Below are 23,935 nucleotides of genomic sequence, written 5' to 3'. Positions count from 1 at the left end.
CCATCCAATCACACACAGACTCACACAAAGGACAGCTTTACATTGCACAAGACACCTGAGCAGCACACCTTTGGACTACAGGAGGAAAGGCATGCAAACATGGGGAGGACATGCTAACTCCACACGTAGAAAGCCAGATTCAAACCCACGTCTAAACCGACACCACCAACCGGTTCCACCAACCATGCCATTGCACACCATCCTACGGAAAAACTCGATGAAGGTAGGTCAATTTAAAACTTAAAAACACAGGTACTTGTGCTTTGCGCTAGAATTCAGATTTTATTCTTCGAAATTAGACTGCAGACACCTTGTAAGTATGGAATGCAAAACAAACAACCATCCTTATGGGTTTACTTAGCCATTAACAAGGTATGTCATCAACAACAGCACTTAATGCCGATGTTGGGTTTTGACAGTCACATTTGCAAAAAACGAGACTATTCTCATTATTTCAGAGATGGCTTTTACAATAGCTTCAGAACGCAAAGGGCCAAACTTCAAAAGCCTTTGAAAAGCCTCTTTTCCAACAGGACGGCTGTGGGGGTGGCTCAACACTCTCTCTCTCCATAATGGTATCATCATCATACCAGGCTTTACAAACAGATCAGGCAAACCACAGTGTACTGAAGTCGATGCCAGCGAATAACTCAGCTTTTGCTCCAGGCACAAATACTTGGCTTCTGTTTCTTGCTTTCAGATTTCTACTTTTCTATTAATAACATTTCTCATTTTTAGTCCAAACCAATGATCAGGTTTTTATGACCAACTCAAAACCAAACCTTAACATTTTTAATAAATGTGCCAACTTCCTCATTCACATTTTCTACAGACATATACAGAATAATTCATAGCTGAATTACGTTCTTATCTATAGAGTCTAGTATGAAACATCTTATAGCACAAAAGTCTTCAGCAGCCACCAAAAGAAAAGCATATTGACAACATATATACAGATTGATGAAATATTATTACTATTTCTGCTCATTTCCTCTTCAATCAAGCATAATGTACTTAAGAAAAGACATCAGACCAGTTTAGAGTATTCCACAGTGTCTAACTTTAAAGCAGATTTGTTTGGTGTTTAGGTCCATTGTTGTCCAGCCACCACTCTGATGGTTTCCAGCTAAGGGCCAACAAAGATGAGTTTCCATGCCAACCGCAGTTCATCCCAAAGCCAGAAGAGTCCAATGCCCCCCACTGGTCTAGAACGACAGCAAATCTTAAGAGGAAAGAGGTGGAGGAGTCTGGGTGAGGCCATATTGGACCTCTGGATGGAAACATGATTGAAAGCACAATCAAAACCTACACAAGAATCAATACGTGTATATATGGCAATGCAGAAACACTGGTTCAGGATCACGACGATGGCACGCAGAACTGTAACAATTCATCGTGGAGATAAACAAAAGACCGATCGTGTCAGACACCAGGCACAAAATTTGGTGGCAACACACACATATGTTCCATTTAGATTTAAGAACAGAACTGAATAGACAGGCTTGACCCTTGTACGGCACTGTATGCTCATGAAATGTTGAGATTCAGGATTGTTATGTACCTAGTTCATATAAACCACAAAAACATTTTGTCTGAAGACTGGTAGAAGCCATGTGGCTCATGTGCAAGCTTGCTAGCTTCCCTGGGCTACCGCGGTGCGTCCAGGAAGACAGCGTTGAGGCGGCTGTGGCGGCTACCTGCGGTGCAGACAGAAAGACAACAGGGCGACATCGCGTACGATGGAGGACGCCTAAGCTTGCGCACCGCGGGTACTGATCCGGCCCAGGCGTGAAAGAAAGGAGGAAAGCATCCCAGGGTTCTCAATAAAAGACCCAAAACAACAACGCGCAGGGGGCTCTTTCACTTGGAAACCCGGGACTTCTACAGTTTCTTTTTTAAACTTATGATATAAAATCCCGCTGTGAAATAAACAAATGAGGTATTCAGTTAAGTTGTCATTAAAATTTTCTTCCCCTATTTTTTCTTTTTTGTTCCTTTATTGTCTCCCACAATAAACGTACTGGGATTTTTTTTTTTTTTTTTTAAATATTACAACATATACATTGATTTACACATTTTCTCCACTGTCAAATTTTAACCTGAGCCAGCGCTCATTCGACACACAAGACCACCTGAAATGGCACTGCACGCAGCAGTGTCGGAAACAGGAGTGCTCCATGCGAGAAGGACCCGGGACCGACCGACGCCCCCCTACCTGGCTGTCCCGCTCCCTCCACTCCTGGGTCTGCTCTTGGTGCTGCAGCATGGCGGCCCTCGACTGGCGCTCCAAATTGTCGATTTCCCGCTGGTGGTCCCGGACCAGGCTGTCCTTCTCGGTACTGTGCTGCTGGAAGAGGTGCGTCCTCTCCTGTTCGTGCTGCAGTTTCAGCTCCACAATCTGATTGGCCAACATGGTAGAGCAAGACTTCATCAGCGCAACACCCCCGTCGTCATGACAACTCACCCGTAGGGCCCCCCTCCCCGAAAAAGTTCTCATTGTACCCCAAAATTGAATATGATGAGAGAGGGGTTCCACTGCAACATTTCATTTTTGATATGTCACATAGCTGGGCTTTAAAAACAATATTTACGCAAGCCTACCTTCCCAATACCTTTGCATGACCCTACAGTGCTTCGAATGGGGCCATCGCTTGCCTCGTTTCGTACCTCAGCCACCGGTGAGGAAAGGGCTCGGTAACGTGGAAACAGTGGATGGAATTATTACTTACTGGCCTATTCTTGAGGTGCGAAGCTAAGGATGACTAGCAAAACTTATCCAAGGAATCTCCTCCTATAGCGGAGGAATAAATCGGAATGGTGAAATCCACAGGTTTCAACGCTTCAATAGCGACTTCTTTTTAGGGCCTTTAAAACGTTCCGTCGGATCCGCGTCTTTACATCTTTCTTGCCATTACTCGCACTCAAGATGTACCCGTGCTATTCCAGTTTCTAAAGCTCTCTGCTTCTAAAAGGGAATGAGAACAAAGAACGGGAAAGCACGAAGAGACGAAAACAAGAACAATGAAAGCAAACTGTAGCACCATGTGGGCAGATGCCAATGCGACAGGCAGGCAGACAGGCGGACGCCCGCTGAGGCTCCAGTCTGAGCCCTTCCCAGGACTTGCTGTGCACACTCCTTGCAGGGGGCCTGGGTCCTGGTCCCCCCACTAGAGCTGAAAAGCGGCCCGCAGCGCAGGGCACGGTCCACCCCCTCCTTTTGATGCTAATCCCCCGCCATTGTTGATCATGGCACCCTACCTGGTACATGCTGGGAAGTGCAGAGAGCCTCTAAAGGGCCAGCTGCGCTATGCTTTGGTCAGGGTGGATTCCTACCCCATGCCCCAACCCCCCACTGAAAAATATGTGGATTTTTCAAATTAAGAATAACATGACTTGTCTAAGGGAGGGGGGAAATCTATACACCTACTCAGTTCGAAACAAAATCAAAGTGCAATAAACAGCTACAACACAAGTTAATAAATTAACGTGCACTATAGTATTGATCTCCAACAGAGTAAAAGGCATCGGACAAGGAGAAGAACCCCTTCTTCACGTAAGGGAGACGTCGACTGCTCACGGAGAAAGCCAAACTTGGCCCTTGCTCTCTTCTTGGCTACACATAACTGTTGTCTCTCGCTGCCGATCTTTTTATTTTGTACTCTGGTTTAACTGGTTATTAATTCACAACAATTTCACAAGAGGGACTGAAGATCAAGCCGTGCCTGCATGCTTGACGTCGCTCTGACTGTCGAAGGCCACCACAAAGTTAAGGCTAATGAGGCCCCAGAAAGCCCAGGGCACCGATACAGGGCAGGTGGCTCCGTTTGGGACTGAGGTCACCACAGACGGGAGGAACGTGGGGGAAGTACACCAAGGAGAGCTGTAACCGCCAAAATCTGTTACAAACCTGTGCTTCCAGGGTCTGTTTGGAACTTCTCGTCTCGTTCCAGTGATAACGGATACGCTCACGACTCATTTAAAATCCCATCTCCATTAAGAGGAAAGTCTGGAATGCCTCAAAAGGCATGACACATTCTTCTTTTCACGAACAATTAGCAGCATGACAATTACAATTACCACAGAGAACCAGGCTTCTAGGTTGTCAATTGATATGGCGAAGCCTGTCGGCAAAATGTTTCCTTTTGCGTTATCTGCCAAACGGAGCAATCCGAAAGCAATCTCGCAATTTCAAGCGAATGTCAGCCATTATCTTTTCACCGATACAGATGGAGAAAACGAAAAACAAAACCAGCACCTTGGAGATAATTAGCAGTGGATGGCTGAAATTTACTTGACTATGGGGGTAAAAAAATCTATTATGCTTGATAATTCTATCGTTAAATCTACACTGAGAAAATCAGAAAATTTCATACTCATAAAATGTTTGCCTTTCTGGCCCTCCACGAAGCCATCACATTGCACGTTTGCACATTCAAAGCATACGCTGCACACACCGGAAAGCTGACGATGGACAGCCAGTAACACAATGGACACACCACTCACACGGCACCTCGCAGACTGCAAGACCCACCTGCTCCTCATATCGCTGCTTAAGCTCCTCTAGCTGCTTAGAGAACTCCTTGGCTTGTTGCTCACGCAGCGCTTTGGACCGGTCCAGGTCTGCCTCCACCTTCTCCATCTGCAACACAAGAGAAACACAACTGTATAGTTCCTATGCTGTTGTCTTCTGACGGTGACTTACTGTGCCAGAGGGGAGGAGTGTAGAAGGTTCTGGTTGAAGGCATACAGAGAACTCTAACCCTAAAACTAACCGTAAACCCGACCTCAATTAACGTAGTGACTAAAACCAAAAAAACCACTCTTTCTCACCTCATAGTCATTAAAGGTGAGCTATAAGGCCTTCTGGCCCCCCAGCCAGCAGCTCTGCGGTTGATCAGCTCTGCGGTTCAGTGTCTCATCCCGGCTGCTCTCTACATGCCTTTCTTTAACCTTTCCAAGTACAGTGAAAATGTACAAGGGTAACAGAGGCTGTGTGAGGAAGGGCTGTGAACAAGACCACCCACCTGCTGCTTCGTGTCTGCGTAGGCCTTCTCCGCGCTGAGCTCAGCTTGCCTCCGGAGCTGCTCCAGGGCATCTTCTGCCTGCAGGGCTTGCTGCTTCTGCCTCCCCCACAGCTGTGCCAGCTGCTCATCTTTCTCCCTGCAACGTACCGTTTGGTAGGCTCAAACCCATCCATCCATCGCCGACAACTACTTGTCCGGATCGGGGTCGCGGCGAGCCGGAGGCTTACCTGGCAGCACAGGGCGCAAGACTGAAGGGGGAGGGGACACACCCAGGACGGGACGTCAGTCCACTGCAAGGCGTCCCAAGCAGGGCTTGAACCCCAAACCCGCCACGCTGCCACACATGGCATCGGCTGAAACCGCCATGCTGCCATCCCCCCCCCGACTAAAATCCTAACCGGGGAAACCTTGCAGCACCTCTGCCACCCCCACCAAAGGCATGGCGCTCATCTTCATTGCCTTCAATTCACTGTTAAACAGTAGACGACCGTAACAATACCAAGAAACCGAGCCAAATTAAAGAAACTGGGAAAAACACGTGGGGCCGCTTCTCTTTCCATCTTTTTTTCGGTCTCTCTTTTGTAATTGTGATGTCTCTCATGTTCGGCATCAAAGATCCAGAGAGCGTTTTTCTCAATTCTGTGCACTTTGTAATTATGAGACTGCCTGCAATGGCGCTCGCCCCGGGGGCTGAGGCAGACGTGGAGGGGGGTGCGCTCCGGGACCTGCCATGTGGAAGAACACGCGCAGTAAAGAAAGACGCGGCGGCGAGAGAACAACCACACAACAGAAATAGACATGCCGGGCCTTGCTGGCAATAGCTTTCAAACTTTGGGGGGGGGGGGGGGGGGGGGAGAACACTTGAAGTGTTGCAAAATTAAAAGAAAAGGAATCTGTCTGCAGGGAATGAAGGCATATGCTATCCTAAAAAAGCTAGTATTGGAGTGTTTTTGTTTGTTACTCAGGGCTTTAATCAGACTGGGCGCGATTCGGGCCACGGTGGGTCCGCTCTGCGATTCTGACTTGCCCCAGCGTTTGGAGACAGAGATAAAACCCAACAAGTTTTGTGAGCCCGCTGGATCGTACGGCCGGGCTCTGAAAAGCCAGAGAGAGCCATTTGTTCTTAGTGTCGAGGCCTGCCGAAGGCGGCTTCGTCCTCAGTTCTCGCACCCGAGAGTCCTCGGCGGCAATACTCGTCTCCACGCCGATCGCACTTTGAATAGCTGGGGAGTCATGGAGAAACGATGGTGGAACGAAATGGCTGAGCAGGGAAGGAAGCTTTTGAAAGAGGTCCTTCCAGTCTCCTGCCTGAGCTCACGACCTGAATACAGAATACACCTCTGTGTGTGTGCGTGTGTGGAGATTCTCCTTCCTCAGTTCAAAGAAAACACAGGAAACGGTCTGTTGCGCAATGCTCAGTTCGGATATACCAGAGCTCTGCCTTCCAGCCCGTTGGCTTTCACTGGCTCTCTCTGAATCACTTCATCCACCGTGTTCCAAGCAGGGCACAATCACACATCTCGTACGGATTATGAAATCCTGTGAGTCATTTCCCAACATCACGGTAGTGGGCAGACGCAAAAGGCGCCAAGACGCGCAGGCTGCAGAGGCGTTACGATGAGCCTCCATGTTCCGCCATCCGCGGACCCCATGCCGTTAGCGCCCGCACACATGTAACCGCTGGGAAAGGGAATGCGTGAGCTCATTCACAGCCACCAGGAGAGCACAGAGTGAAGACACTGGTGACTTTGACATGACTGCGACAGCTCTGAGTGAGGCGCATTGCAAATGTGCACTTTCCCAAGTATTTTGACAATAAAGGGGGGAGGAAAGGCTTTTAAGGTCATTTTTTAATTTCTGTGATAGACCTGCTCTACCCATTCAAGGTGTAACACATTGAATGATGATCAAAACAAGAGTGAGGAGGGAAAGAGGAACAGTATCACTTCTACAGCCAGCATTCCCAACAAAGAGGAAATGGCAATGCCCTGAATTCTCCTTCTGAGCAGAGGAGGGTAATTTATTAATCAAAACGGTGACCACAGACCCAACTTCCTCCCCCTCTCGGCTTTATCATGCTTTATACATGCTTTTATAGTCTTCAAACTTGTTTCGTTGCCATAGTAACATTAAGGAGGAAGTCAAATCCCTGTGTCACAAGTGTAAAGGGAGGACCAAAGTCCAAGCTGCTGGAGGTGGTGGTGGGGGGTGGGCTCTTTGTGCAGGAAGGAAGTCAAGGGAGCAGAGGTTAAAACTTGGTACATCCTCCTCCTCCCTCCTATCCACTCTCTAACCGCTCTCATAAGTGCTGAGGGTGAGCTCACCTGAGGGCGTCCTCCAGCCTGGTCATCTTCTTCTTGGCCTCGGTGCGATCCGCCTCCAGCTCATTCTGCAACAATCGAACCTGCGAAAGAGACAATCCTGGCTACAGCGAGCGAGAGTGCAGCCGTACTCAAGGCCCGTGACACTGACGGGCCACAAGAGCTCGGGGAGGGCACGTGCTTTCCACACCTACAGCCTGCTCTTTCGGCTTTAACGGTACACGACACTTTACCGCTTTAAAATGTACACAAATCGCACATTCTAGCCCCCCCGTTCTGAAGCGAAGCTGCCTTAGCCGAAGGCTTTACCATCTGCATTTCTGCACATGAAGGATGTGTCAGCTGCGGTCAGGTGTAAGAGGAAAGGGAAGGGCTTGGCTGCCCTAGGGGGCACTCAATTTCCTGTGTGTGTGTGCAGATGACAGCCTTGCACCCATCACCCTACAGGCCCAGGTCTTTTTAAGAGTTAATTGGAGCAGTGCAAGTGACCTGCTGGTTAAAAACCAGATGTGGGCCTGCCTCTTAAACACAGCTTCTGCATACCTTCACCTGATCCTGAGGATTAGCGCCAATTCATTAGGCTGTTACTTCCCTTTCTTTAGGACACGTACAGGCTGAGGACTGCCCGTCTCCCCGCCGTTTGATCCTAACAAGGGGGTGTTCAAAGCACCACCACACCAGCCCATTAAGGGTCAGGTGCCTTCTGAAGCAGGACGCTAAACCCCCCCCCCCCCCCCCCCCAAACCCCGTGTCCACTTCCCCTTTGGCTGGATGGTGAGCTGCAACTGATGGGGGCACCTGCTGGCCAGGACCTCATAAGTCCGGTGTTTCACAGGCACAGGATTCAACACTTTCCTTCTCAACGCTGTTTTAACTGAAGCTTTACAGAGGACAAAGTTGAGGACTTATTACCTTAAACAACTTCACACTGAGAGCAAAATGACTTAAGGACTGGAACTCAAAGGTGTTTAGTGAAAAAGCCCATACTTTGCAGCCTAATGTCATTTTCTCCTTCAAGCCAGGATTTAGCAATGGGGGAGGGTAGAAGGCAGCCAGAGGTTACACGTGAAAATTAATGTGAGTTTAAGCCCTACCTTTTTGTCACTGGCGTGTTGAAGGTCCAATTTCTCCTGCTGAAACTGACTTTCTCGATCCTAGCAAACACACAACAGTTGGCTGACTGTCGCTGTCTTTGGTGCGACGGATGACAACAAATACAATTCCGTGATGAAACTATTAGAATCGGCCCGTCACTTTATGCGTTCCCTTGAACTTTTCCTCGCCGCGCACAGCAAAATTTTTCAACAAACCCTACGAGGGCTGCGTTTCCAAATGCAGGAACTGAAGAGATGGAGTAGCTGCGACGAGGGGACATCTGACCGACTGCGTGTTAGCTGGGGGCGAAAAAGGATCGACGGTGGCAGTCTCACCCTGAGCTGCTTCTGCCGCTTGTGCTCGCTGTCCTGCAGCTGCTGTCTGAGCTGTGACACCAAATGCTCCATTTCCTTCATCACCTCCGATGCCTGGAAGCAGCACTCGGTCAACTTGCACTTTTTCAATTTAGAAATTTCCACCATACAGGAACTAGGAGAATCTACCAGGTCTCCTTTAATTCAAACATAATTGCTCTGCACCGCAAATAAAACTGCTTCGACTGAAAATGCAGAAGCTGTCGAAATATCAACCTGAACACATTAATAGCTAAACTGAAATTAAACGGAAAGCATTAACTAAAGATTATATGATGTACCGATAAAGGGACCAGCTATTTTGGGCGAACGTTCACAAATAAAAGGGTGTCACAAAAATCTCTTAAATTCTGCTGGTGTGACACACTCTCATCATTCACTGAGGACATAACAGCACCAGGGATGCTTCGCATACAATGTTTTTATGCTGTGCTTTGTGTCGTGACACCAGTGAGGATGTTTTTTCCATTCCGAAGAATGTCAGACAGACAGAAGGTGTAGCACTTCGAAACGAGGCCACGCCCATTACCTTAGCGGCAGAGAGCATGTGCTCCTGTTGGTAGTGGCTCATATCAGCATCGTGCTTCGCCTGCATCTTCTGCAGCGTCTGGTCATGCTGCTCGATGAGCTGCTCCTTCTCCCGCGTGAGAGACACACACCTGCAGGGAATGAGCATGACCGCCGTCACTTATCAATGCACCCCTAACAGAGCAGCGCAACAATAGTTTTATGTGCATCGATAGGTCTGCTGTTTCTGTTCCGTTTTACTGCCTCGGAAAACACGTCAGCAGCCTATAGTGTTTCGGAAACCGATTTGTGCTCGGGACACACTTAAGCCCGTTCCTGCACAGAACCTGAGGACGGCAGGGAGGAACTCGGGACAGACAGCGAAGGTCCAGTTAAACGGCGAACCGGTGCAGGGGGATCTCACCTACGGTTGGCCTCCTGCAGCTCAGAGCTGATGGATGCGATCTGGACCTCCAGCTCGGTCTTCTCTTGGCTCACCTTCAGCCGCAGGGTGTTGCCGTGCTCGACCTCCACGGAGAGCTGCTTCACCCGCGTTTCCAGCTCCTTCACCATTTTCTCCTGGTGGGGTCAGTGCAGTTGGACACAGTCAGTCACATCGTGGCACTTTACAGTCTCCCACCTCTGTCCAGGGAGCCTTTGACGTGTCGAGCTCCCAGCGGTATTTGCGGATTTGGGCCTTCATCAAGAACACACTGGACAGGTCCGGTTCCTTAATCACTACGACGTCGAGCAATAACACCTAGACTAAATGACCAGCGAGGACGTTTTCGGAATCCTGACCTCCCCACACTGCATTGCGCTTAGAGGCCTCTTTGGTTGCACGGTGGTACAAACGTGGCAGATAGGAGAATGAAGAGAAGAACCCAAGACTGGGCAAACCGGACAAGGGACACCGCGCACGCAAATACTTGTGAAATATTCTTGCACTGCTTAAGGTAGCCAGATCTTTCAAATCGAACACAACAACACTATAAAAAGCTCAAAGATCGAAAATTTCAGAAGCTTTCTTGTATAAATATTTTACGCTATTGTCATCTCCATAAAACCAACCGCACGAGGACTTCAAAAGAGAACCCCTTTTAATTTAAGATCTGACAAGCCCCAGATCCATAAAAGGCTTCCGACTTTCCCAATTTTGAGAAGAGAAAGGAAGGGGGGGGGAGAGGAGGTTTGTGCACAGCTAGAAGGTGTCGGGCTGCTCGGCAAGCCTCGCTCCGCATACATCTCCCGTCCAATTGCAGTCCCAAGCAGCGCTCAGAGCCTGACTTTGTAGACCTTTAAAGATCTCATCTGATGTTCTCTTCTGAAAAACCGTCTTTGATGTCGATGCACGCCGTTTGTCCTACGAAAAAAATATGAATTCTGAAGTGAATTTCTACCCAGAAAAAGACGGCAGCGATGCTGGAAATAACCTTCAAACGCTGTTTAGTTGTCAGGCCTGAACTGTTCTTTTTGTTTACTGCATCTTTCATTGCCTCTTCTTCAGATGTTCATGCAAATGGCACGAGATGCCACCGACACGGAGTTCGTTCGGAATTAGAGCGACGGGGTGTTCCGGAACGACTTGCGGGACGTTCGTGGCAAGCTCCGGCGAACAGAGCAGGGGCTGCTTTCGGACAGCGGGACGCAAGGCGGGACAGCGGCCATTCGTGACGCTTTAGTCAGACGCAGGGCCTCGCTGCAGCGAGACAGACGCAGGGAACTGAAGTGTCACCGTACAAAAGCAAATGGAAATGGCTGGTGGCAGCCGGCAGCCCACACAGCGCCCGCGTTTCGCTTCCGATGACAGCCTTGTGATTAACGATACGACACAGAGTCCGCCGAGATGGGGGAAGCAGACGGCGCTGACACAAGCGCGCATTTTGGATGGGCTCGCAACATTAGAGATAAACCTTGAAAGCTGTAAAAGTCCTTTGTTTCAATGGAAAGCAGAAAACCACCTTTAGGAAAAACAACCGCCTTCCGCCGCTACGCGCGCAGAAATGTCTCCGGCGTCTGATAACAGTGAGCGCTTCTCAGTGCCATGTGCCCTCCGCCGCACCTGTGGGAAGTTGGACACACACACACACAAATTCCCCACAAATGTCACAGCAAAGTACTTGAAGTGACGGCGACAAACGGCAAAATAAACATCACTTCAGCCCAACACCGCGGCAGGGACTCTGCAGGTCCGGCCGCGCCTGGAACATCCGAAACCGTAAACAAGTAACGCGGGCGGCTGCATTTGTGATTCTCCCTTCAACTAATTTGTGTTGACAAAGCTATTAGCATGAGCGTTACGCGGAGGCCCGCGGCGGACGGCTTTCGGCACGCAGGTGAAACGGTGCTCGGCCGTGCCACCGCGGCAGAGCTGGGCTGCCACGCACTTATCATCAAAGCGCTGCGGTACCGAGATGAAAGGCAGCCCCCCGCCGCCGCGATCTCCCGCGGTCTCGAGTGCAGCGTGCCGCCTGCACACGTACGCATTCCAGCCCAGGGAGCTGACACACGTGCACTCTCACGAACCCGGGGCACCGCTCCCAAGCCTGCCTGCGTGCACGCATGCATACCCATGCACACAAGCATACTGAAGGGATGCACAGAAGATAGCGTTCATGCTGCCGACATGCCTCGCGTACGTAGCACTCCATGACCGATAGCAGGTACGCGTTATCGAAGAGGCCGTCACACGTGACAAGTGCCCCCGGACCTCCAAGTCTGCTAATGTTGATGGCGCTCAGCTGAAATGTTAACTAGGGCACATGGCCCTTTTGTTATGCTCAGTCGCAAGAGTGGAAATGCGTGACTTCGCCAGCTGAACGCAGCGTTAAAGGCTGCATCTTCGAATCACCTTCAAATCAAACCGGCGACGAGAGAATACAAAAGACAGCGGAAAGGAAACACACAAGGGACTTATTTAAGACGAGGGAGGGGGGAAAAAAGAAAAACTACAAGAGCCCTTGCCCCCCCCCCAAAAAAACAACAACAAAAAAAAAGCTACTTTCAAAATATATATATTATATACAGGGGGGTGCGGTGGCGCAGTGGGTTGGACCGCAGTCCTGCTCTTCGGTGGGTCTGGGGTTCAAGTCCCGCTTGGGGTGCCTTGCGGCAGACTGGCGTCCCGTCCTGGGTGTGTCCCCTTCCCCCTCCGGCCTTACGCCCTGTGTTGCCGGGTAGGCTCCGGTTCCCCGTGACCCCGTAAGGGACAAGCGGTTCTGAAAATGTGTGTGTGTGTGTATATTATATACACACACACACACACACACACACACACACACACACAGTATACTTTCAGTGCAAACTTAACTGAGTGACAAAACAACGGTACCACTACGAAACGCTTAGAAGGTGAAAGGGAAAATGAAGAAAGGGAAACAGTGCAAAAAAGCCTCAGAATTAATGTCCTCAACGTCTCAACAGCCGTTTTTCAAATCGGTAGCACCAAGTGGAATACGAGGGAACTCGGCATCGATAACTTCAGCCCAAGAAGCCGTCAGCAGCTGCCGCAGTCGCAAAAATGTCTGCCGGGTGAAAAGGAAGGCCGAGGATGTCGCTACATTTCCACCAAAAACTTTTCCCTGTTTCCCCGGACAAGTTTACTCAATGAAATTTGTTATTTCATACACTGCTTGTCCATATCAGCTTTGACACAACCTTTAATTTATATACCTCATTGGAACGAAAACGATGTGGGAGATTTTGGCTTCCGAGATCAGAAACCACATCTTCAGGTCAGCGTTAGGGCTGATAAAATGTTTGCTCCTGCAGACTTGCCCCTGTTTCTATAGCGACGCGATGCGTACCTGTGAGCAGACTGTGCAGCTTGTGTCAGAACTACTGCTACTGTAAGTACGCAACACATCGGTGTACACGCTTTGAAAACAGCCTTTAAAATGCTTCAGATGGCAAAGTGAAAATGCGAACGCATCGTAACGCACATGTAATATTTCGCTGCGTGCTGTTCCACTGCTTATAACACAGCAGCACGCTCAAAAACTGATCGTGATAATAGGAGTCACAAAATCAACACATTCGCTTCTGGTTGCTCCTTTCTAAGCTTATTTAGTACAGACACGTTTAGGAAAAGTGAAACAGTGAAGGCAGCAAGTCACGATGTCACTGCCTGGATCCTGAAAAACAAACTGTTCATTTAAAACGTTTTAATCACGAAACCTCTTGTTTTTAAATCAACTCAGACTTGGGCATCAATGCAGCCAGGGACTCGTAACTTGGTGCCCGGTGACTTGGGCTGTTCGAAAACAAGGGACGCGGATTCTAAACACAGTTGTCAGTTATTACCAACTGTTATGACCCCCTTTTTTTTACCTCTGTAATACCGTGCCTGTTCTACAGACCGCAGGCTCCAAAGATTAGTGTCCTGTTAGTTAAGTGTGGAATAAAGAGAGGGCGAGGAGGTGACGTTCCTAATGAAGACACCTCGACTCGCAAGCGCTCCCATTCCGTCCAACAGAAGCAATCCCACAATGCCCTGCGTGGCAGCACACTCACGGTGGCCTGCATCTGTGCCGCGTACTCTGACTCCATTTTGGCCAGGCGCTGGTTGGTGTCTTCTAGCAGCTCCTGGATGCTTTCTGTGTGCTTCTTCTGCAGCTCAAACTTCTCTTGTTCCGTCTTCGCCACGGCTGCATGGAGCTGAGGGAAGGGGGTCCGTAACACACAGCTCAGCCTTCCGCCCAGGGGACCCCGACACACATTTACATCGATTCCTTTCCCTGACGCGCTTCTCTAAAGCGACTTACAGCCTTAATCTACCTACAGCTACTCACCCATTTGTACAGCTAGGTGAAGTTACTGGAGCAATTTAGGGCAAGTACCTTGTTCAAAGGGACTACAGCCGGAGGCAAGATTCGAACCTCTGACCTTTGGACCCAAAGGCAGCAGCTCTAAGCTACGCTACCAGCTGTCCCCACACCACACTTTACATGATGACATGTCATTTGTCCCCGGGAAGCGCCATTTATGTGTTACATACTGAGGAGCACTGCCTCCCTACAGAGGTACTGGGTACCTCAGCGCTTCCCTTTCACGGGAACTCAAAACCAAAGAATGAAGCACTGCCCTGAGGTCCCACTGCTGGCGCTGCGCCGTCACTACCTTCTTCTCCCAGTCGCTCCTCAGCGAGTCGGCACTCTGCTCAGACATCTTCTTCAGCTCGTCAATCTGCTTCTCCTTGCTCTGGCGGACCACCTGCGACTCCCGAACCAGGCCCTGCGCTGTGGAGGAGAAGCCGGCGTCACACCGGGAGTTACGCTGCACGAACGAGCTGCTCTTTCGAGTCCGAAGCCTCGGTCCCCTTAATTTCTGCCATTTTCAGGCTCTGACCTCAGCAACCAGAACTCGCGCAGCTAGCAGAACACCAGCCTTCCGCAGACGCACCCTGCAGGCTGCCACGCCTGCGCTCACCTTTCTTCTCGAGCCGGCGAATGGTTTCCTCCGAGTCCTTCTGCTTCTTCCTGTACATGGTCTTCAGCTCCTCGATCTCACTGTTCTTTCTGTCCAAGATCTAACACGGGACAGAGAGGCACAAACGATGCACACGTGTGCACGTCGACACGCGCAGAAACAGGCAAACACCGCACGCGCACACCTACAGACAGACAGGGCCGGACGCACAGCTTGATGCTTTCGTGCGGTGGTAGATGGACGAAACTCTTCAGACTAGTCGGTGACTCACAGAGGCACACAGATCACACGAGGGTCTTGCTGCAGCGAGGTAGCTATGCGCACTTTGCCGGGCCTTCCCCTCCACGAGAGCGTGACGGAGGGGTGGCACAAGGGCCGAGCGCAGCACGGCCGCGCGAGTTTGAACCGACTTCTGGACACGGGAAAAGTATCGCTGCTCCTTTACGAAGTCAAGAAACACAGCAGAGGGAACTTTTCTCTGCTTGATCAGAGGCGAACTCTGTACTCAGCCCATCATGCAGTGAAGCTGAGGGGTGAGATGAAAGGCACTGAAAGGGGGTAAAAGCTCCTTCATTTGCTGAGGGGAAGGAAAGGGAAAAAAAAAAAAAAACAGAGGAGAGACAATTTGGCCATCATACATTTTGGTCATGCTTGGCATAGTGTGCGCGGCGAATCAAAGCTAGGGTCCAGGATGGGAGTGCACTGCGGGGAGAGGAACCCGCTTTTAGGAGCGCCATCTCAACCTTTTAGGGACCGCTTCAGCAAACAAGTTTCAGAGCTGCCCGCGGGAGCGCCGGCGCCTTCGGCATATTCCCCCAATTTTCCTCCCCAATTCATATGTTTTTAATCCTGTCTCTGTCCACAAGCCCCCCCCCCGCCACGTCTCATGGAACCGTGGACGCCACACAGGCATTGTGTGCACTCAGCCCGTTGCTCAGAGAAGCGATAACTATCTTTACACAACGCACGTGCTGCACATACAAGTGAACGTTTACTCGTCTCTTTTCAGATTTATTATACAAACTTATTTATAATTTACACTCCGCGCATCCAGTGTCAACAGCCCTTGTCCAGGTCACAGTTTGTCATGGCAGTCCGGAGTTTCCCCGGAGGAACGGGACACAAGACACCGAGGGCAGGACGCATACATTTCTTCAGCCTCACATCAACACCGAGAGCCATTTGTTCACCTGGCCACGTGTAACACACTTTTGGATTGTGAGAGGCCACCTATGCAAACAAGGGGAGAACTAACAAACAAACGCATAAACCGATCCGGATTTTACTTTATATCTCAATCCAGGGTTAGCGGTGAGGCACCAGTGCTACCTGCTGCACCGCTGCGCTTGCCTTATAATTTACCTTGCAGAATAATTTCTTTCCTCTTGCCTGGGGTCAGAGCATCAAGGACACCTCGAGCTCAGAGAGAAGAGAGCAGCGTTTCTGTCACGCTGCCCACTCCAGGAAGGTGCTCCAAACTGTCGGTGGGTGAACCGAGCATACCGCCGGCACCAGGAGGCCTCACCTTCTGCACAGCCGAGTCATGCTTCTGCTGCATCTTCAGCTTCTCTTCCTGGTGTCGGGCCTCCAGCACCTTGACCTTCATCTCAGCCTGTGGAGGAGGAACACAGGCAGCAGTAGCTGAAGCGCTGGCTGGAAGCCCGCAGCGTTTCAGTACAGAAGCCAGAATAGCAGCGAAAAGAGTGAAATAATGAAAGGAAACTCAATGTACAGTTCAAACACCACAACTTACAGCTGTTACACTGAGTCCTCATGGGGGAAAGGAGCACATCAGGAACAACTTGTGCGCATCCTTGCTTGCTGACGTCCAAAGGACAGCATAAGAGTCGATCTTACGACGATTCCGCAGAACCCCGACAAATGCCAAGCCACAAGAGAGTAACCAAGAGAACGCAAGACAGACGTGCCAACGACTGACGTAATGATCTGGGTAAGCGGGGCTCCGACGGCCAACAAGGGGAAACTTTAGGTGTCGACACGTCATCAACACGACTTTGCTACTGGGGAGGGGGGGTTCAGTGACAGGCGGCTGTCACGGTGCCAATACCCCCCTCCCACCCCACCCGTAACCCCCTCGTAACTCTCCCAACACCATTAAAAAACAATCTTGTGAGGCTTACTGAGGACTCTTTCATGTGCCGCTCTCTCGCAGCACTAATCCGTGACTGTTAACAACTACTTAAGTTGAATGGAATAATACAAATCATGTGGCCGACTCTTCCACTGGGCATAAGTGAATTCCGGGAATGCTGAGCAGCTCCGATTGTTTGGTCTTAATGGGTCGGGGCACTTCTTTGATGGAAGTTTATCTAATTGAGCACAGCCCATCCCCGAAGGAAGAGAGCGGCAATGGTAATTAGGCCCAGTCATGGCCCATGTTATATTTAACTGTCGCAGCCAAGAGGGGAAAATTACATCAAAGACAAATGTCGACGGCGGGACTCGCTGCCGAAACCGAGAGCAAATAAAAAAAACCATCAGAGTGCCACCGTTTGTCCTCACATTAACGGAATGTTGGAACACCGTCCGAGCAGCGATGCTCCTAATTTCACGTCATTTAAAACATCGAGTGCTGATGTTTAATTTCTTATAGCTGCTTAAACCTTCGGCTGCTGCTGTTATAAATTCTTGATTATGATCCTCAACATCAGCGTAACTCAGCAGACCACATCAGGCTCTGTGAACCTTGCCACACAGTGACACCAAAACCGAGTATTTCCTATTGTTCAGCTGAAAGGTTTTATTCCCTGAGCTGGATGCTGCAGTGTGAATTATCTTAATAGTTGTAAGACCTGCCACATTTTTTGCTTCCTTCTCATTTCACAATAATAACCATAATAAACCACCGTAGGCATTCCTAGGGCCTTGCAGCTCCAAGGCCGTGGAGTCAGACATGGTTTTGAACCTGGCTCAGCCTGTGTGAACTCTGCATGTTCTCACTGTGTCCGTCTGTCAGCGTGTGTTTCCTCTGGGTGCTCTGGTTTCTTCCCATGGTCGCAACACACGTTTTTCAGATGAACTGATGCCTGTGAATTATCACATACTGTGTGTCTATGTAATCGTCCTGCAATGGACTGGCTTCCCATGCTAGATGTACCCTGCTTCTTTTCCTACACTTGGCATAGGCTCAAGACCATGGTGACCCTGCGTCAGATAGGTGGTTACTGATGATGGATAGGTGGTAATAAACTATTAAAACTAATATCTTTTGACACGAGTCACTATGTGGACTCCTCTTACCCAGAGTACATTCCTGGGTCATACCGGGAGGTCACCAGTCATTCTCTGAAGCCTACCTCCTTCTCATGTGTGCGGCCTGAGGGCTGCTCTTCATAGATGCTGTTATTTCTTCCAAGGCTGGATTTGAGGTAAATCTGAGGAAAAGAGAAAATGCGATAAAGCTTCCAAAGTTAACCAAACCAATTCCGTGTCCTCTCAACGCAGACGACCAGCGTCAGTCGATCTTACCGGAGAGAGGGGGATGGGCGTCTCCCTCAAGTACCTGGGCTTCTCAATCTGAAAAAGTGAAACATAAACAAAAGGGCTCATTCTCATCGGCTCCTGCCGGTGGCGGCGGCAGTATGGAGCGGACGCCACCCGCCGTCGGCACAGTCGGAAGCAGGAGAACACGCCACCCCCCCTTTAACATGCACCGTTCACAGAAAAGAGCACATCGCATTATAACACGCCTCCGAGCGCTGCTCGGACATTGTGGGCCTTTTGTCCTCGACTCCCTGGGAGCGAAAACGCGGGAGCGCCGTGCACCCAGGTGCCTACCGCTTCACAAACGCACTCCAGTTCATTATCCCAGCAAAGCGCCCTCAAGTCTTCAGGGAAAAACACAGGTGGGCAAAGTCATTTCATCCTTTTCTGCCAGGGGAGCTACAACCCTCTTATTTTGATAAGCCGCCCATATTCTCTTATTCCAGGGCTGAAAGACACTGGTTGGCTTAACAGCTTAGATACACATGCACAATCAAAGCATTAAAACAGTAAAGACCTCGAGTGTGCAGCTAAAGTGACGGCAAGCGGGACAATGGAGAATTGTCGAGAGTTGTTGCGCAGACACGGTCCCTTCCAGCTGTGTTTTCAAACAGAGCCCATATGACGCACACACCTGTGCGGTTTAATCCCGGCCCAAGTCTCCGACATTCAGCGTGTCTTGGTGGTCCGCAAAAATAAACAACCGTGTTTTCGTTCCTAGCGTGCGTATGTGCGCACATGCGCACGTCCATGCTTTCTGTAAGCCTGACTTGCCACCAGGCCAATTTTACACAAGTCAATCAAGTCAGCTGCTTTGGCTGAGCCCAGGGTTGGTTCTTGAACCACAGGAAGTGTTCAAAGTTCATCACAAACACACACACACATCCACACACCATTTCTGACGGGCTTCAGCCCAAACGGTTCTGGTGACAACAGTCACTGCCAACAATACCCTACCATGTTTACTGTACACCCTCTTTACTTTTACCCCACCTGACACAAATGAGCTTTTCTGGAAATCAAACCATCCACTATGTCTGAATACAAAACAGAGGTTCAAACAGATGATGTCCAATTCTTCCCCTCTATTTGCTGGCACATCTCCAACTCTGCGCCAGCATGAACTGCACCGTCGCACCGTGTTTATCACCGACACGTTTCGCTCTGTTGCCGCAACAAAAGGTACGTGTCTGGAGGCTGTTTACCGGAACGGACACAGTTTTTATCCCAGTCAACAGCTTTGCATTACACTTAGTGGGAAATCAGTTTATTACACAAAGCATTCAGCGAACAAGTCTGAGCAGGAAACATGCCGACATCTTCCCAGCTCTCCTGCACCACTTCCCTGAGATGTGGGGCCCTTGTTGTCTGCTGCTGCTGCTGCTTTGCTTTCACTCCCCTGTCCAGTTCCTCCATACCTTTGCAGCCCAATTTGACCACATGTACTCACATTTCTCTCTGGTACCTCGACGTTCCCTCACAATGGATGCTCTTTTGACCGTGGCCTATACCTGACAGCAACAAGAGGAAGCGCGTGTTCAGCGTGCGTGCTTGACCCACGGCAGATGTGTTCAGCGAAAAGTCATTCGGAACTAGGAGACGAGGTCACAAGCGAAGTGAAATATTGCTCACCAGGCATTGTTCAGCGACAAAGACGCCTCACCCAGCGCACTGGCGATGCTCCAGGACATACACACCAATCTGACCTGACAGTTCCCAGCACGGCCATGCACAAAGCGTATGCCAAGCCACGCTTCAGTCAGGCTGCGCTCTCTTTTAAACACATTCCAACTTGGTTTCGACAATACAATTTGTATCGTTGCACTTCCACGGCGGAGGGGTAGAACCGGTGACCATCAGCTCCTCTGACGTGTGGGGCAGGTGGAAGAGGGGCCTAGGGTGTGAGCCGCAGGCATGAGTACAAAACATAATAAATCAAGGCAAGAACGAGGACACTCCAAAGCGAATAAAGTAAGAGCTCGGTCAAAAAAAAAAAAAAGACAAATGCAGCGTCATTACACTGACACAACCTCTTCCCTTAGGGCCTCAGATGTTATCAGGCATTTCTCCATCAGATGTTCCTTTGACTCACAAAGAAGCCGACATCAGCCCGGCGCACGCCGCTGCGAGTGCGAGCGCTGCGCTGGATTGAGAACCCCGGGGAAACCAGGTGCAACAGGGGTGTCCAGAAAACACCTGACCCCCGGATCACTGCGGAATGTAGAAACACTCATCTGTACTGAGCGTGCGGATATTTGTCACTATTTTGAAGAATTGCTTTTCAGGCAGCGATTGCGAGACCCACAAACCGGGCCTCCTCAATGTACGGCACATTTTTCATTCAGAAATTACTGCAGAAACAGCACAGTGCAATTCGCAGCTGGAACGTCTGTGGAAAAGTGTAGACACAGCCTGAAACAAATACTTATGTGAACTAATAAGGAGCTACTTGAAACAATTGTGCTCGGATAAATTAGCTGGTAGTGTAGCGGTTAGAGCTGCTGCCTTTGGACACAAAGGTGTCCTTTCCACCTGGAGCGGACATTTCCGCGCGCATCGCTGCCAGCCTGTCGAACATTTCTGGATGTCTGATCAACACCTACAACTCAATCTCTCCAAAACAGAGATCCTACACTTTCCAGCTGGCCTGTCTTCCTGTCATGATCTCTCGATCAAACTGGACAACTCACTCATTTTGCCTACCTCCTCAGCTAAGAGTCTGGAAGTGATGATTGAAGCCACAACCAGGACCTGCAGATAAATCCTGCATAACATCCGTAGGATCCGTCCTTACCTCATAACTGACTCTGGCCAACTACTTGTCCAGGCCATGGTGACATCCCATCTGGACTACTCCAACTCTCTTGTGTGGCTTTCCCGCTACTGCCATCAAACCTGTACAGCCGATACAGAATGCAGAACGACCTCCCCCTCTCGCTCAGAACTGCTGAATCTTTGTCCACGTTTAAAAGGGTCTTAAAGCTCACCTCTTCCGAACTCACTTCGCTCATGAGCTCTTAAGACCACGTAAGGTATAAATGTTCACGATCAAGCTCGGATCAGTCCATTACAGAGCCATTCCTGCAATTTAATGTAAATGTTTATATGTATCAAAAAAAAAAAAAAATACTACGAAGGTGATTAGGAATCAGTGAGATTCTGGCAAAGTTTTATGCAACTACTTGTGTGATCAGTGCCAGTGCATATGGTGAAGGAAGCAAACTATACTTAAGAGTCACATCTGCAACTGTCTCTTTCTCCTAATGTAACGCACAAACTGTATTTTCTATGAGGTCTACATTGCTTTGAAGAAAAGCATCAGCTAAATAGAAGATGTAAACTTACTATTTATTTTAATATAATTGTAAATATCTGCAGGGGGTGTGGTGGCGCAGTGGGTTGGACCGCTGTCCTGCTATCTGGTGGGTCTGGGGTTCGAGTCCCGCTTGGGGTGCCTTGTGACGGACTGGCGTCCCGTCCTGGGTGTGTCCCCTCCCCCTCCGGCCTTATGCCCTGTGTTACCGGGTGGGCTCCGGTTCCCCGTGACCCTGTATGGGACAAGCGGTTCTGAAAATGTGTGCGTGTGTGTGTAAATATCTGTTTCATGGAATAGTCTATCTTTACATATATATACACATATATGTACACATACCAGCTGTATCTACAACAGTATGTATACACACACGCTGTTGTATATTACACACTATTCGTTTATAGCATATATACACACACGATATATACATAAGTAGTATATACTATGTATAAACAGGTATACGTTGTACATATATGTGCATAGCAAATATGTACTACGCACAGACAGCTGATGTAGTGGTTAGATCTGCTGCTTTTGGGCACAAAAGTTGCAGGTTTGATCACCACCTCCAGCTGTAGTACCCTTGAGCAAGGTACTTACCCTAAAATTAGCCCAGTAAAATTACCCAACTGCATATATGGATAAATAACTATGTAGTTTTAACACTGTAAGTTGCTTTCGAGAAAAGTAACAGCGCAAAGAATAAATGTAAATTAGATGGAGGATAAACACCCCAGCAGGAAATCATACTGCTATTTGAAAGGAAACCAATGTAACTGTCCATACAAAAAAGGAGCAATAAAGCAGAGCAGTATAGTATCCACAGTCCTTCACCATGCATGATTACTCATGTAAAGTGGGTAAAATTCAAACCTACCCCCAGGTTCCAACTGTTGAGAAGCGCATCACCGTCGCTGCTGCTGGATGCCGCCGCAAGCGCTTTGTGCCGACCGCTCTGGAATAAATTCAAAAAGTGGAGCAAGCACCGGGTCATCAGTGTAGCTCCTTCAACACGGCGCCCCTTGCTGGGGTGAGCCACAACAGAGACAGAAAACGAAGATACGCCAAGGTGTCAGACTGTAAGCAGAGTGTTGCTGAGCGTTACGGGAAATGTCTTTCTTACTGTGCGAGTGTAGACGCTGGAGCCTAAGCAGGAAAAGCTAATGTTGATTAGCAAGAGCGCTCAAGATCACAGAGCTCCAAGGGGCCTCATCTCCCTCGACACGACAGCAGGGCCGTTAAACTGCCATCCGGGAGGGAGAAGCAAAGGAAGTTTTCACTGCTTTCTAGTAGTGAAGAACTGTGCTGGACGCAGTCACTCAACTGCTTTTCTTCAGGCAGCTGGTAGCGTAGTGCTTACAGCTGCTGTCTTTGGACCCACAGGTCGCAGGTTCGAATCCCACCTCTTCGAGCATGGCACTTACCCTAAAACTGCTGTAGTAAAAGTTACTCCGCTGTATAAATGGGTAAATAACTGTAGGCAGGTTAACACTGTAAATGACTTTGGCGAAAAGCACCAGAAAAACGTAAAAATCTGCGTGGGCTTTGCAGGACTGTGATTGAGGAGCCCTGAACGGTACCATCACCTGCTCTCATCTACACAGCTGTTCTTTTTCAACGACAAACACGAAAAGACGAGGCCGGGATGCAGATGAAGAAGAACATAAGAACATGTGCGACCCGAAAGATGCGCGAGTGCGAGTGCAAGGTGCTCACGTCGTGATTCTCAGCGTGGCAGGAGCGCGTCGGAGTTGCGGGCGCCCCTTCCGGCGACGGCAGCTCATCTTCGTACGTGTGCCTTCTCCTGTAGGCAGAGCACAAAAGAATGAGAGGAATGCTATTTAAGCTGAGCATGAAATAGGGGCGTTGATAGAAATCTTGTTTTCCCCAGCAGCTTTAGAGTGAGTTGAATCAGTGACTTGTTATAAAGTCGTTAAAAAAGAGCACAAGAAACACAGGAATCTGAGCTCTCTCATAAAGGTGGCTTTATGACTCAGTGAAGACAAAAATCTTGATCAGGCTGGGCGGTCCAATTCCTTGAGGGCCAGCAGCCTGTCACTAAGAGAGTACTTAGAGCTGGCGCAGCAGGTGAAGTACTGGCGATCTCCTGCTGGGACCCAGCAAAAAAAAAAAAAGGGTCTTGGGTGTATTTCTGTGATTTCTCTGAAGATGCAAAAAGCCCCTGCCCTCAAACATATGATATTTAAAAGTATAAAGTGTCCTCTAGAGAGCACATTTTGAGTCGTTGTAGCTTTTGTACAATTTACATCTAGGAAGATGGACTGAAAAATGTGCCCTCTAGAGTGGACAAAAATAAATACCTGGCTCTTTGGATGATACAGTTTTTTCATCCCTTCATTCATTATCAAC

General features: G+C 49.3%; 1 protein-coding gene across 6 annotated transcripts in view; it reads right to left on the bottom strand.

Moving 5' to 3' along the window:
* cep112 (centrosomal protein 112) overlaps positions 1-23,935 on the bottom strand; it is a 53,616-nt gene that overhangs the window by 23,200 nt on the left and 6,481 nt on the right. For all 6 annotated transcript variants that reach the window (XR_001966295.2, XR_001966296.2, XM_018756075.2 and 3 more), the window contains exons 5-20: positions 23,282-23,369; positions 22,443-22,520; positions 18,238-18,285; positions 18,066-18,143; positions 16,274-16,360; positions 14,749-14,848; positions 14,440-14,558; positions 13,834-13,977; positions 9,746-9,900; positions 9,344-9,473; positions 8,776-8,868; positions 8,440-8,499; positions 7,349-7,428; positions 5,025-5,160; positions 4,532-4,639; positions 2,216-2,398 (exon numbers count right to left, since the gene is read on the bottom strand). Coding sequence is in view for 4 of the 6 variants with exons in the window: in XM_018756075.2 (XP_018611591.2) it covers positions 2,216-2,398; positions 4,532-4,639; positions 5,025-5,160; positions 7,349-7,428; positions 8,440-8,499; positions 8,776-8,868; positions 9,344-9,473; positions 9,746-9,900; positions 13,834-13,977; positions 14,440-14,558; positions 14,749-14,848; positions 16,274-16,360; positions 18,066-18,143; positions 18,238-18,285; positions 22,443-22,520; positions 23,282-23,369 (1,687 nt within the window). In the remaining 2 variants the exon portion in view is untranslated. The remainder of the gene's footprint in view (positions 1-2,215; positions 2,399-4,531; positions 4,640-5,024; positions 5,161-7,348; positions 7,429-8,439; positions 8,500-8,775; positions 8,869-9,343; positions 9,474-9,745; positions 9,901-13,833; positions 13,978-14,439; positions 14,559-14,748; positions 14,849-16,273; positions 16,361-18,065; positions 18,144-18,237; positions 18,286-22,442; positions 22,521-23,281; positions 23,370-23,935) is intronic.

The sequence above is a fragment of the Scleropages formosus genome, chromosome 8, assembly GCF_900964775.1.
Source record: "Scleropages formosus chromosome 8, fSclFor1.1, whole genome shotgun sequence".
NCBI lineage: Eukaryota > Metazoa > Chordata > Actinopteri > Osteoglossiformes > Osteoglossidae > Scleropages > Scleropages formosus.
Note: the sequence above shows the minus strand (reverse complement) of the source record. Positions and strands in the feature narration are given on the sequence as shown.